At 52.4% G+C, this 13,608-nt stretch overlaps 2 protein-coding genes across 2 annotated transcripts in view; one reads left to right on the top strand and one right to left on the bottom strand.

The window, feature by feature from the left end:
• Positions 1-2,919: 2,919 nt before the first annotated feature.
• On the top strand, positions 2,920-4,208 carry ZNF575 (zinc finger protein 575). The gene is made up of 2 exons (XM_012559210.1): positions 2,920-3,079; positions 3,550-4,208. Exons 1-2 carry the CDS (start codon positions 2,998-3,000, stop codon positions 4,206-4,208), a joined length of 741 nt encoding a protein of 246 aa, XP_012414664.1. The 5' UTR covers positions 2,920-2,997.
• A 5,978-nt stretch (positions 4,209-10,186) lies between these two features.
• XRCC1 (X-ray repair cross complementing 1) overlaps positions 10,187-13,608 on the bottom strand; it is a 46,225-nt gene continuing 42,803 nt past the window's right edge. The window contains 5 exon segments of the mRNA XM_004388771.2: positions 10,187-10,323; positions 10,431-10,506; positions 10,912-11,002; positions 12,973-13,109; positions 13,192-13,246. Coding sequence (XP_004388828.1) covers positions 10,210-10,323; positions 10,431-10,506; positions 10,912-11,002; positions 12,973-13,109; positions 13,192-13,246 — 473 coding nt within the window. The 3' untranslated portion in view covers positions 10,187-10,209.

Raw genomic sequence — 13,608 nt, forward strand, 5'->3', positions numbered from 1 at the left:
AGAACATACATTCTCAGGGGAGACAGGTATACAGTGTTACTGCATACGAGGGGGACAAGACAACAGAGTGATGGAAGGAAGGGGGTCCATGAGATAGAGTGGGCAGGGGAGGACTTCTGTGGCGGTAACATTTAGCTGAGATCTGAGGGGAAAGTCGGTCAAGCAAAGAGATGGAAGAAAGGTCTTGGGGACAGAGGGAACAGCTAGTGTAAAGACCCTGGGGTAGGATTAAGAACGGCATATATAAGAACTGGAAGGATGGCCAATGAGTCTAGAGCGTGGTGTGACGTTTTAGGCGAGATCACAGGATGCCCCTTCCCACCTGTAGGTCTGTGCACTTATTATTCCTGGAATACGATTGAGAGCTCAGGCTGCTAACCAAAATGTTAGCAGTTCAAATCCACCAGCCGCTTCTTGGATAATCCTATAGGGTCGCTATAAATCGGAATCAACTCAACGGACGGTTTTGGGATTTTTTTGGTTTAGTTTAATGCACAATAAAAACAACAAGGAAATATTAATAACATTTATTGAGCACTCTGTATGTTAGGCACTGTTTTAAATACTTTTCATTGACTATGGTATTTAATCTTAACAGCCCTCCATTTTATAAATAAGGAAAATGAGGCCCGGAAAGATGAAATGACTTGCCCAAGGTCACACAGCTACAAACTGGCATTGCAAGAATCTCAATCCAGTTACTCAAGCAATCTGAGTCCGGGCTTAAATACCCCGCCAGGTAACTCCCACCCATGGCTCCTTGGGCTCGCGTGAGCCTTTGGAGACCCACCCATGCAGAGGATTTTTATGGGCACCTCATAGTCATTCCTAAGACGGGCGGGAAACTGCACTGTCACTCCCCCGGGAAGGGCGCCAAATCGCGTCCCACCCGGGACTTCGCACTAGACGCTCCAGCCTTCTTCGGAACGCCAGCTGAAGTACTTTGGGACCCGCCCGAGTCCCCGGAGAAGGCGGAGCGTTGGGGGAGGCTGAGAATCTTCAATCACCCAATGGCGACAGGGGCCGGAGCGCCATGCAAATAACGTCCCTTTGATTGGGTGTTAGTCTGCTCTCAGCCCGGAGACATCCCGCCCCCCTTCCTCTCCGGAAGAATCTACGAGACGTTTTTTGCAAACCCCTTGAAAGGCCTAATGCGCAGCGGGGTCTGAAAACGGCCTCCGGAGGTGGCACTCAGCCCCCAGCGGAATTCACGGAAAGACCGAAACAAAAACAACCAAACTGGTTGCGGTGCAATCGAAACTGACTCTTAGCGACCCTACAGGACAGAGTAGAACTGCTTCACAGGGTTTACAAAGAGCAGCTGGTGGATTTGAACTGCGGACCTTTTGGTTAGCAGCCGAGCTGTTAGCCACTCCGCCACCAGGGCTCCTCAGGAAAAGACAGGGCACATAATTAAGCAGGAGGGGGAGGGCTGGGTGTGCAAACGCTGGGAGCCGTCTCAGCGTTCCCTAAGCGCGGTTTTTTCATGTTAGGTCCTACACGAGCATGACTCCAGTCAGCCACCGTAGGCCCGCCACCTGCTGTACACACTTTCCTACTGTTCGGCGGCGGGTAGCTTCGCGCTTGCTCGACTCGTGAGCGAGTCGGCCTGCCTCCGCATCCACCCGTTTCTTCCGTTTTGTCTGCCTGGGCCGCAGCCTCTGCTGCGCATGCGTGCCGGCACCCTCTCTGGCTCAGCGTGGCAGTAGGGAATGAAAATGAGGCTGGGCCGAGCAGCTCGCGCACGCTCCCACCCCTCTTCTCCCCCGTCGCCGTGCGCGCGCCGGGCAGTGCAGCTCTGCGGGGTCCGAGGGCAGCGCAGCAGCAGCAGCGGCCGCTGCGGGAGGGGCCCGGAGCCCCGCCCTTGGGGGGGGCCGTCCCGCAGGTGAGGGGGGCAGGGGTCCCCACCCGGACGCCTGGGTCCTCGGGAAAAGGATTGGGGATAAACGCCACAATGTCTAGAGGGAGGATTGAGGGGGTCCGGATGCTTAGGCTCCGGAGGGATTGTGCATTGGTGCTTGAGCCCTGGGAGGGTGCATTGGGGCTCGAATGCCAGGATTCCGTGGGGTGCATTGAGGCCCAGACTCTTGGGACCCCGACGGAGAAATTCATTAGGGGTCTGTTGGGTCTTCCTCCAGGTCTCCCCTCTGTCTCCCACGACCCCAAATCCGCGCCGGAGATAAAATTTAGCAGCAAGCAAGCAGTTGACGTGTTGTCGATAGACTGAGACTAAGCTGGGTAAAGCAACCTCTTCGACGTGAAACCCCGCCCACTGCGCTCATAGGCCCCTCCCCTGGGACAGAGTCGCCAAGCCCCGCCCACTCCAGTCATAGGCCCGCCGCAGGTCCGAAGTGCAGAAACCGCGTCTTTGGGTCATATTTACATAGCCCCACCCACTACCGTCTTCAGCAACGCCTCCGGCCCCGCCCATTCTGTGTAGGCCCTGCCCACTACACTCTCAGGACGTCTGCTAAATTTGCCCTGCAAAGTTTGCCTTGTGGTTCAAAGGCTCCAACCCTGGGTCCGAATTGCCAAGAGCCTGCAGCTGGGTCAGATTTGCATAGCCCCGCCCATTGTGCGCTTAGGCTCTGCTTTCCTGATACTCCGGCCCTCGCGTTAAACCCCCTTCTAAAAAAAAAACAAACCCATTGCCATGGAGTCAATCCTTACTCTTAGTGACCCTATAGGATAGAGTAGAACTGTCATGTAGGGTTTCCACGGCTATAATCTTTACAGAAGCAGACAGCCACATCTTTCTCCCGCTGATTCTCCCGCAGAGTGGCTGGTGAGTTCGAACCCCCGACCTTTTGGTTAGCAGCTGAGCGCTTAACCACTGTGGCGCCAGAGCCCGTTAGGATCCTCGATTTCCTCAGACCCAGCTCCTAAACAGACTGACCTCTGTCTTCAGGGTCTCCAACTCTATCATCATCTGCCTGGTAATCACTGGTGTCGTCCTCTGGCCCCCAGGCCCTGTTTCTAGGTCCCTGGGCCAACAAGATGCTGGAGCGAGGCGCAGAGGCCGAGGCCCGGGTCACCGATCCTAGTCCCACTGACAAGGAACCAGTCATCAAAGGAGGAGGTGAGAGCATCCCCGCCTGTGGGTGGAGGCATCCTCCAGGAAGATAATCCTCTGGGGGCCTAAGAGAATCACATTTTGGGGGACTCTCAGGATGAGTTTGAGGGCCCAGGGTAATGACCACTTGGGATCCCCAAATTTTACATTGACTCTGAGGCTCTTAGTGATCATTTGCCCTAACCCAGGAAATTGCAGGAGGGACCGCAGGATGGAATGTGGAATTTCAGGGTGATTACTTGAGAGGATACTGGAAACTGACACGTTGGGGGAACCCTTAGTAGTTTGGGAGATCCAGGTAGGTGACTGTTTGGAGACTCTCAGGATGATGCATGCCGTTCGGGGAATCTCATTGCGACGCTTGAGGTGCCCAGACACACTTTGTAGGGCCCCTCAAAGATCAAGGTGGTGGGAGGCCTGGCCTTGGCTCGGGTGTAGGCTGCTTCCTGGAGCCCACCAGCCCTCCTGTCCCCCAGTTCCTCACCAGGGCCCGCCGCAGAAGCCCAGCCAGTCTGCTCCAGGGCCCGCCGCGTCCGAGGGAGTGCCTTCCCGACCCCGCCGACGGCCCCCGCCCCAGCGCCCGCACCGCTGCCCCGACTGTGACAAGGCCTTCTCATACCCATCCAAGCTGGCCACGCACAGGCTGGCCCACGGCGGTGCCCGCCCCCATCCGTGCCCTGACTGCCCCAAGGCCTTCTCCTATCCGTCTAAGCTGGCGGCCCACCGCCTCACGCACAGCGGCGCGCGCCCGCACCCGTGCCCACACTGTCCGAAGGCCTTCGGCCACCGCTCCAAGCTGGCGGCCCATCTCTGGACGCACGCGCCATCCCGCCCCTACCCGTGCCCAGACTGCCCTAAGTCCTTTTGCTACCCCTCCAAGCTGGCGGCCCACCGCCACACGCACCACGCCACCGATGCCCGCCCCTATCCTTGCCCACACTGCCCCAAGGCTTTTTCGTTCCCCTCCAAGCTGGCCGCCCATCGCCTGTGTCACGACCCTCCCACCGCTCCCGGCAACCAAGCCAATGCCCGGCACCGCTGCTCCAGCTGCGGCCAGGCTTTTGGACAGAGACGCCTCCTGCTCGTTCACCAACGCAGCCACCACCAGGCGGAGGGCCAGGGAGACCGGGAGTGAATCCTCGTCTGGCTCACGGGCCCCCTCTGCCGCCAGCCCGCATCAATGACGAGGTAGGATTTCTAAACCCTGCTAAGAGGACTTGCCGCTTCCAGATGGCCAGCCGGCAGGAAGGAAGAATGGCTGAACTCCAGCGTGGAAGGCTGGGAGACTCTTTGCTTACCTGCTTTGGGGAGGGGAGATGTCATCCACAAAGGGTGAGTGCTGGGCCCAAAACCATGAACCTGGAGCTGTGGTTTGACAGCCCTAGCTTTGATTTTTCCCACTCATTTATATGACAAAGGTAAAAAGTCGGCTAGCATTGTGGGGTGGTGAGGATTGTGGGGAAGAGCCTTTCTCCTTATTGTTGTAAGTTTAAACTGCTGCCTCCACTTTGGCCATTTGACTGTATCTGTAAAAAGTCAGGCATTCATTGACGGTTCAGTGGTAGAATTCCCACCTTCCATGTGGGAAACCTGGGTTCAATTCCCGGCCAATGCCCCTTCTGTGCCGTGGTGGCTTGCATGTTGCTATGATGCTGAACAGGTTTCAGCGGAGCTTCCAGCCTAAGACGGTGTAGGAAGAAAGGCCTGGAGATCTACTTCTGACAATCAGCCAATAAAAACTTTATGGATCACAGCTGTCCGATCTGCAACCAGTCTTGGGGATGGGGCAGGGCCAGGCAAGCGTTTCCTTCTGTAGTGCGTGGGGTCGCCATGAGTTGGGGGCTGATTCCACAGCAGCCAACAACAAAGTTTAAAATGAACCTGTCAAGTATTCCACATCTAGGAATTTGGCCTACAGATAAAACTCGAGAATGTGAAAAGACACACAGGTACGGAATTTCACTACAACATGATGGTTTTGGTCAAAGACTGCAAACAATCAATATGGGACCAGCTAATGTTACAATACAGCAACTGAACAGAATACTATGCAGCTGTAAGAAAAAAAGCCATCTCTATATGTCTCCATAAGGAGCCCTGGTGGCACAGTCATTAAGGGCTTAGCTGCTAACCAAAAGGTCAGTGGTTTGAATCTACCAGCAGCTCCACGGGAGAAAGACCTGGCTATAGCCTTGGAAACCCTATGGGGCAGTTCTGTGCTGTCCTATAGGGTCTTTGAGTCAGAATCAACTCGACAGCAGCGGGTTTCGTCTGGATATGTCTCTATATGTACTGATGTGAAAAGACCTCAAGGTCTTTTGCCAAGGGGTGGCAAATATAAAGTAACTGAGATCATTTTGAAGAACAAGTAGGAGAGCCTTGCCTTCCCAGATACCAAGAACTATTACAAAGCTATAGTAATGAAGCCTGTAGGGTTAGCTTGAGACCAGACCAGCAGACCAGTGGAAGAGAATTGAGCTCAGAAACTGACCTGTGCTTATAGGAGGCCCTGACATATGACAACCCCTACCTGTAGCTCAGGGGTCAGCATTCTTTTTCTGTAAAGGGCCAGATTTAAAAAAAAAACCCAAACCCATTGCTGGTGAGTCGATTCCAAGTCATAGTGACCCTACAGGACAGAGTAGAACTGCCCCATAGTTTCCAAGGAGTGGCTGGTGGATTCAAACTGCTGACCTTTTGGTTAGCAGCCATAGCTCTTAACTACCACACCACCAGGTTTCCGAAGGGCCAGATAGTATAGTTTTTAGGTTTTGCAGGCCCTATGGTCACTGTCAAAGAACCCTGGTGGTGCAGTGGCTAAGCACTCACTTGCTGATCAGAAGGTTGGCCTTTCGAACCCACCAGCCTTTCCACGGGAGAAGGGTGTGGCAGTCTGCTTCCATAAAGATTTACAGCCTTGGAAACCCTATGGATCAGTTCTGTCTGCACACACGGGGTCGCCATGAGTCAGAATCGACTCGACAGCAACAAACAACAATGGTCTCTGTCACAACTACTCCATTCTGCTGTTGTAGTGTAAAAAAGCAGCTATAGAGCATTACAATATGTAAATGAATGAGCATGGCTATGTTCCAATAAAACTTTATTTACAAAAACAGTAGATGGGCTGGATTTTGCCAATGAGATGTAGTTTGCTGACCCCTGCTGTAGATGAGTGGTAAAAGGACAGACTAATCTGTGAGTAAGGCTGAGAGATATGGAAAAAAAGTGAAATGGGATTCTGTGGTAGGCAGAATAATGCCCCCCACCAAGATGTCCACATCCTAATCCTGAGAACCTCTGTGTTACCTTACACATGGCAAAAAGGATTTTGCAGATATGACTAAGAATCTTGAGATGGGAAGATTATCCTGATTTCCAGGTGGCTCCAATGTAATTACAAAGTTCCTTATATTAAAAAGAGGAAGGCAGAAGAGTCAGAGAAGGAGAAGTGATGACAGAAGCAAAGGCTGGAATGATGCAGGACCACGAGCCAAGGTCTATGGGCAGCCTCTAGAAGCTGGAAAAGGCAAGGACACAGATTCTTCCTTGAGCCTCCAAAAGGAACTCTGCCCTACCGACACCTTCATTTTAGCCCACTGAGACTGATTTCGGACTTCTGACCTCCAGAACTCTAATAAATCTGTGTTGTTTTAAGCAACTTAGTTTGTGGTAATTTGTTACAGCAGCAACAGGAAAGTAATACAGATCCCTACCTCACACCATACACAAAAGCAGTTTTCTGGTGATTCAGGATCTAAATCTGAAAAGCAAAACTCTAAAACATTTACATGGAAATAAAGGAAAATATCATAGTGACCTCAGAGGTAGAGAAAGTGTTAAGACACAAAAAGTTTAAATCATAGCAGAAAAGACTGGTAATTTTGAGCAGAAACAAATGTAAAGTTACAACTATGATAGAAGAGAGAGGTACAGTATTATAAGAACATATACTTGGCATATACTATTATTTAGAAGAGGTTAGGGAGGGTCTTCTTGAGGAGGTAATGTTTGAGCTGAGATCTGAAAGTTGTGGAGAATGGAATGAGAGATGGTTTGTAGAAAGTATCCAGCCTTAGTAAGGGGTACAACCGAGCAGGTCAGTGGAAATTAGCACACTGCTGGACTGCCATCTACTCAGAGAGGCCTTGGGGGTGAGGTGGGGCAAAGATTCCACTCCCTCCTCCAAAGCTGACAATGCTGCTTGCATCTACTTTTACATATAGGGGTGCCCTGGAGGATTTCCTCCAAAGCAACAAACCACTATCAATGTTTTAAAGACATAAATTTACTTCAGAGGTGTTGATCTACTCCAACTTTACGTTGTGCAAATGGGAAATCCAAGGCCAAGAGAAATGAGATTTACCCACAACCAAACAATGGGGCAGCAGCTGAGCCAGGGTGAATCCTGATGCCCTGCTACTCCTTGAAGAGGCCAGGCACTCTCCTTGCCTGAGGGCCTTTGCACTTCCTTTTCTTCTGCCCATGAGGGTTCCCCCAGATACTCCTTTACTTCTCCCAAGTCCCTGCAGAAAGGACGTCCTCAGAGAGGCCTTCTCCAATCACCCTATCTAAACTATGCCACTATTCCCCATCACTCTACCGCACAGCCCTGCTTGATTTGTCCTCACAGCACATATTACTGCTTGATACCACAGCTCACACTCACCTTCTCTCTCCCCCGGCACAAAAGCAGGGACTTGTGTCTGCTTTTTCACACTGCCTTCCAGTGTCCCACACATGGTGGGTACGTTAGGAAGAATAACACCACCTCCCCTTCTCCCCAAAGATGTGCACATCCTAATCACCAGAACCTATGTTTGGTTATGTGGTAAAAGGGAATTAAGGTAGTAGATAGAATTAAGGTTGCTAATCAGCTGACCTTAAAATCAGGGCCTTGAACTGGTTCGTTCCAGTTTGAATCCCTGCTGAGAATTTGTATTTCCACCCCAGATATACTGAATCAGAATCTACATTTTAACAAGATCCCCAGGTGATTGTTATGTATAATAAATCTTGAGAACCACTGCTCTACTAGTGGTTCTCAGAATTGGTCCTTCATCAGCAGCATTAGCATTGCCTGGGAACTTGTTAGAAATGCAAATTCTCAGCAGGGGTTTGAACCGGAATAAACCCGTTCGAAGCCCTGCTTAAAATAGGGAGATAATGCTGAATTATCGGGGTGAGCCCAATGTAATCACAAGGATCCTTAAATATGGAAGAAGGTGGCAGAAAAAAATCAGTGTCTGACTGATGTGAGAAAGACGACGGCCATTGCTGGTTTTAGAGACAGAAGGGAAGTGGAACGTGGGCAACCTCTAGAAGCTGAAAGAGGCACAGAAACAGATTCTCCCTTACAGCCTGATTTTTAGCCCAGTGATACCCATGTCAGACTTGTGACCTCCAGATCTGTGAGATAATAAATGTGTGTTGTTTTAAGCCATTACGTTTGTGGTAATTTGTTACAGCAATATCAAACTAATACAGTGGGTGATCAGTACATGTGTGACAGAACAAACGAATGAGGGAATGCAGACTCTAATACCACCCCCATCTTCCAGATGAAAAAGCAAAGGTTGAGAAAGGGAAAGGATCGAGATTGGTGGCTCTTGGTTGGGTAGTGAGGCAAAAGTTGGGAAAGGGCTTGGAATGTCCAAGAAAAAGTTACCCAAAGGTCAGCTATAAAACCCAGCCCTGACCCTGCCCTTTGGCCTGCTCAAAACACTTCCTGACCCCTGTCCCTGCCACCCCCAGGATGAAGTCCAAGGTGCTCGGCCTGGCATTCACAGACATTCAGGAGAGCACTGTCCAAAAGGACTTTCTGTTCTCTGTCTGCGTTTTCTGGTACGGTAGCCACTAGCCACATTTGGCTACCGAGCACCTGAAACATGGCTAGTGTGACTGAGAAGTGAATTTTTCATTTCATTTAATTCTGTTGTTGTTGTCATTAGGTACCATCGAGTCGGTTCCAACTCATAGCAACCCTGTGTACAACAAAACGCAGTACTGCCCAGTTCTGCGCCATTCTCACGACCGTTGCTATGTTTGAGCCCATTGTTACAGCCACTGTGTCAATCCATCTCATCAAGGGTTTTCCTCTTTTTCACTACCCTCTACTTTACCGAGCATGATGTCCTTCTCCAGGAACTGGTCCCTCCTGATAATAACATGTCCAAAGCACGTGAGACGAAGTCTCGTCATCCTCGCTTCTAAGGAGCACTCTGGCTGTACTTCTTCCAAGACAGATTTGTTTGTTCTTCTAGCAGTCCATGGTATATTCAGTATTCTTCACCAATGCCGCAGTTCACTGAATTTACATAGCCACGTGTATCTAGGAGCTACTGTACTGGACAGCACAGCTGCAAGGACTGTGCCCAGCTTTCCAGCTAAACCTGCCCCAAAGCCTCTACAGCAAAGGTAGCTTCACCAACTGCCCCAGGCACCAGGCTGGTTTCCACTTCCTGACCTTTGTCCATGCTACACCCTTGCCTAGAACACCATCCCATCCTCTGCCCTGATTCTCTCAGACCCAGCTCAGTTCCCACCTTCATTGTGTGGAGCCTTGAAGGGGGTCATGGATTTGGGTAGGCTGATTAAAATGCCCCTTCCCCCGTTCTACCTTCCAATTGATGGGATGTAAAACCATGCTGGTGACAGTTGTACTGCTTCTTCTGAGAGCCCTGGAGAGAGGGAGACAGCTCTGGCCCAGGAACCTGAGGCTTCAAGAGAGGCACCCTCCAGCCCAGGGTCCACAGAGGGACACCGAGATGCAGGAGGGGCTCAGGTCAGACAAGTCGAGGCACAGTGCTAAGTGTCAGATTCCCAATTCCCTGTCTCTTGTCCCCACAAGGGAGAGAGGGGAGGGAGGGAGCTCTGTCCTTCCCCACCAGACTCCTGATGGAGGGGCCCTCATTCTTCCCGGGACCCCAGGCCAGGAGTCTTAATGCAGGCAACCCAGAGTCCTACCCTCCCACAGAAGGGGAAAAAAAATCAAACAGAGGACCAAAAGCTGGGAGCATCTTTGAGGTTCTGGGAGATTCCTCAGCAAGAGAGGGTGACAGCTTGAAACCAAGTCACCTTTATTAAACTCATCCAGCGTGCATGTACACGTGTGCACACTGGTGTAAGCACATACTTCAGGCCTGGGGCACCACGCCATACAGCTGGTGGGGAAGTAACTTCTGCTTCTCGTTGCAACTGTAGATCCATCGGGGGCGGACGAAGGCCAGGGAGGGGTTGTCCATCAGGGCCTGCAAGGCGGGGTGGGGGTACAAGTGTGACTGTGTGAGTGAGAGGGGGAGAGTGGGGACGTGGAAGCGGCTCAGGCTCTCCCTCTCCCTGCCCCTTGGAGACTCACCTCCTCAAAGCTGGGGTCCCACTCCTGTGCAGTAATCACAAACTGGACCCTGTCACTCATATAGTCCTCGAGCTCCCTGGTGGGAGAGAAGAGGCAGAGGGGATGTCAGGGAATTGGTGTGTCCTCTCTCAAGACTCCTCCCACCTGTGCCCCCTCTTGGGTGCCAGTAGATCCCCCACTCCCTCATATGCCCATCTTGCCACAGCCATAGTAACAGTGGTTTCCCCCATCATTAATCCTCATCTCAGCCCTTTCAGAGGGGACAGGGAGCCTCACTTTGGAGGAGAGGATTCCAAAAGGGGAGGCAGGGCATTCAGGGCTGCCCGGCACAGAGGGCAGGGCTGGCATCCGAGCCCCATGGCCTTGTGCCCATCCTGCCAGGCACCCCCTCCCCGTCCTCCAGATCATCTTCTTTCCCACAGCCTCCCACCCCTCCCACCACGTCCCCGAGCCCACATCAACCACCCACAGAGACTCTGACCCATTGAAGGCTGTGACGTATCGAATGAGCTTCCGCCGCTCATCCCCATGGAACTCCCCGTACAGGAAGAAGTGTTTGCCCTGGAAGAAGTCTGCAAGAGAGAGGCGGGAAGGGATGGGTGAGGCCACCGGAGTTCCCAGGCCCCGGCCAGGGGTGACAGAACACTTGGGGCCAAGACAGGGAGGCTGGTGCCGAGGAGAGGTGTATTCACACCCAGGTGGAGAATCAATGACAAGCCCAGCCCAGACCCATCAGAGCCTTCCAGGGAGACTTCTTTTTGTTTTAAAGGCAAAAGACGCAACTACTGTTATTGCTACGTGTGTGTTCCACGAGGGAACTCAGACAGGCTGCCGATGGTTGGGAACTCAATAGCCGGCCGCTTCCCCTCAGCTTTCTCCCTCCGTCCCAGCCAGTACCTTCTCTCGCCTGACCTCTGCGATTGCTCATTCTTCTTGCCGTTTTAATGATTTTTCAGGCCATCGATTTGCTCATGCCATTTGTTATATGGGTTGAATTGTGTCTCCTCAAAATAAGTATTGAAATCCTGGCCCCATACCTATACATGGAGCCCTAGTGGCGCAGCAGTTAAGAGCTATGGTGAGCTACAGCTGCTAACGAACAGGTCGGCAGTTCGAATCCACCAGCTGCTCCTTGGAAACCCTATGGGGTAGTTCTACTCTGTCCTGTGGTGTCACTATGAGTTGGAATCAACTGGACGGCAACAGGTTTGGCTTTTCTTTGGTTAGTTAAACCTCTACATGTTATCAGAAGGATCAGTCCCTGGAGAAGGACATCATGCTTGGTAAAGTAGAGGGTCGGCAAAACAGAGGAAGATCCTCAAGAAGATGGACTGACACAGTGGCTACAACAATGGACTCAAGCACAACAACGATTGTGAGGATGGCGCAGGACTGGGCAGTGTTTCGTTCTGTCGTACACAGGGTCGCTATGAGTCAGAACCGACTTGACGGCACCTAACAACAGCAACAACATACTATACGACCCCATTTGGAAATAGGATTCTCTACAGTATATACATGTGGTCACACTCGAGTAGAGTGGGTTCTAAATCAAATCACTTCTTAGTTATAAAAAGCAGATTAGACACAGAGACACACACACAGAGAAGAGGAAGACGGACAATGGAGACAGATGCATCCACAAGGATCGCTGGTAGCTACTAGAAGCTGAGAGAGACAAGGAAGGACCTTCCCCTAGAGCCATGCCTAGAATTTGAACCTCTAGCCTCCTGAACCGTGAAAAAATAAATTTCTGTTCTTTCAAGCCACCCACTTGCGATGTTTGTTTAATAGCAGCACTAGGAAACTAAGACACCCCTTTTGGGGCTTTGGAGGTTCACGGTACTTTCTGCCCGTCACCCATCAGGAACCAGGTGGAAACCGCTTTTCCAGGGGCCACTGACTGCTGAGTCTGCTGAGACCCTCTGACTTCCTTTCTTCTTCTCCCTCCATCTAACCCCAGAGGCTCTTATTCCCCCAATCCCACACCCTCCTGCAGAGTTTCCCCACTTGCTTTGCTTCTTATTCTTTTACATCAGAAAAGCAAACACACACACACACACAACCTGTGCACACAGCATCCACTCTGGGTGATGAGTACTGATGAAATGAACACCCTTGTGACTACCACCTAGGTCACGGCAGAGATCAGTGCTTGGCCCCACACGGACCAGGCCCCCCACAGACAGACAGAACTGAATCTAGAGGTGGGCCCAGGTGGCTCTGAGGCCTAGGGAAAGTGAGAGCACTGGCCTGAGGGAGGCGCCATTCACACCTGGAATGGGCTGGGCTGGGCTGCGATGGGGTGATGGGCAGGAAGTCAGGAGGTGGGACAGAGAGGGCATCACAGAGAGGATGCTAAAGGGAAGGGAAATGAGCCTGGGAGAAGGAGGAGGTGGCAAAGGCAGGGAGTGGGTGGGGAGGAGAAGGGAGACTAGTCCTGGGGACAGCAGTGATCCCAGGGCTGGGGAGGAGCAAGTCAGAGCTGAGAACTGAAAGGGACAAATCCCACTTGAGGAGGAGGGAGGGAAGGAGTTCCGACCTGGGAGCTCGGGAACCGGCAGGGTGGGAGACCCTGGGCGCTCCTCGGTGTCCGTGTTCTCATCTGTGGAGCCTGCATACGGGTCCTCCTCATTCTCCTGGCCTGGGGGCTGCCTCTGCTGCCTCTGCTTGGCCACCCTGGGGAGCAGAGAGGGGTAGATCAGTATGCAGACCCTACACCCGAGGGCATAGCCACCCTAACCCCTAGCCCCAACCCTACCTTCTCAGCTCATCCTCGGTGTCCCCAGAATCTTCCGCCCCATTGTCCTGTCCTTCTGCAAGTGGATGCTTAGTCACAGGAGGCACCTATCTTGTTGTCTGGGAAACTGGCAATCCTCCCTCCACCACACTTGAGCACAGAACATGGCATTCCAACCCCTAACATCAAGTGCCCTCCAGATCTAGTTGTTCAGACCCGGAGCCCCTCCTCCCTCAGACCCAGGAGTCTGAGCCCCCAGCCCCCTCCTCCCTCAGACCCAGGAGTCCAGCCCCCAGCCCCCTCCTCCCTCAGACCCAGGAGTCGAGGCCCCCAGCCCCCTCCTCCCTCAGATCCAGGAGTCCAGGCCCCCGGCCCCCTCCTCCCTCAGACCCAGGAGTCGAGGCCCCCGGCCCCCTCCTCCCTCAGACCCAGGAGTCC

Source organism: Trichechus manatus, unplaced genomic scaffold (genome assembly GCF_000243295.1).
Source record: "Trichechus manatus latirostris isolate Lorelei unplaced genomic scaffold, TriManLat1.0 scaffold00216, whole genome shotgun sequence".
NCBI classification, from domain to species: Eukaryota; Metazoa; Chordata; class Mammalia; order Sirenia; family Trichechidae; genus Trichechus; species Trichechus manatus.

What these genes read in the sequence shown, in the direction of transcription:
- ZNF575 (XM_012559210.1), top strand. Translation starts at nt 2,998, where the DNA reads ATGCTGGAGCGAGGCGCAGAGGCCGAGGCCCGGGTCACCGATCCTAGT. An exon ending in ACCAGTCATCAAAGGAGGAG is followed by an intron (nt 3,080 to 3,549) that starts GTGAGAGCATCC and finishes CCTGTCCCCCAG; the next exon opens with TTCCTCACCAGGGCCCGCCG.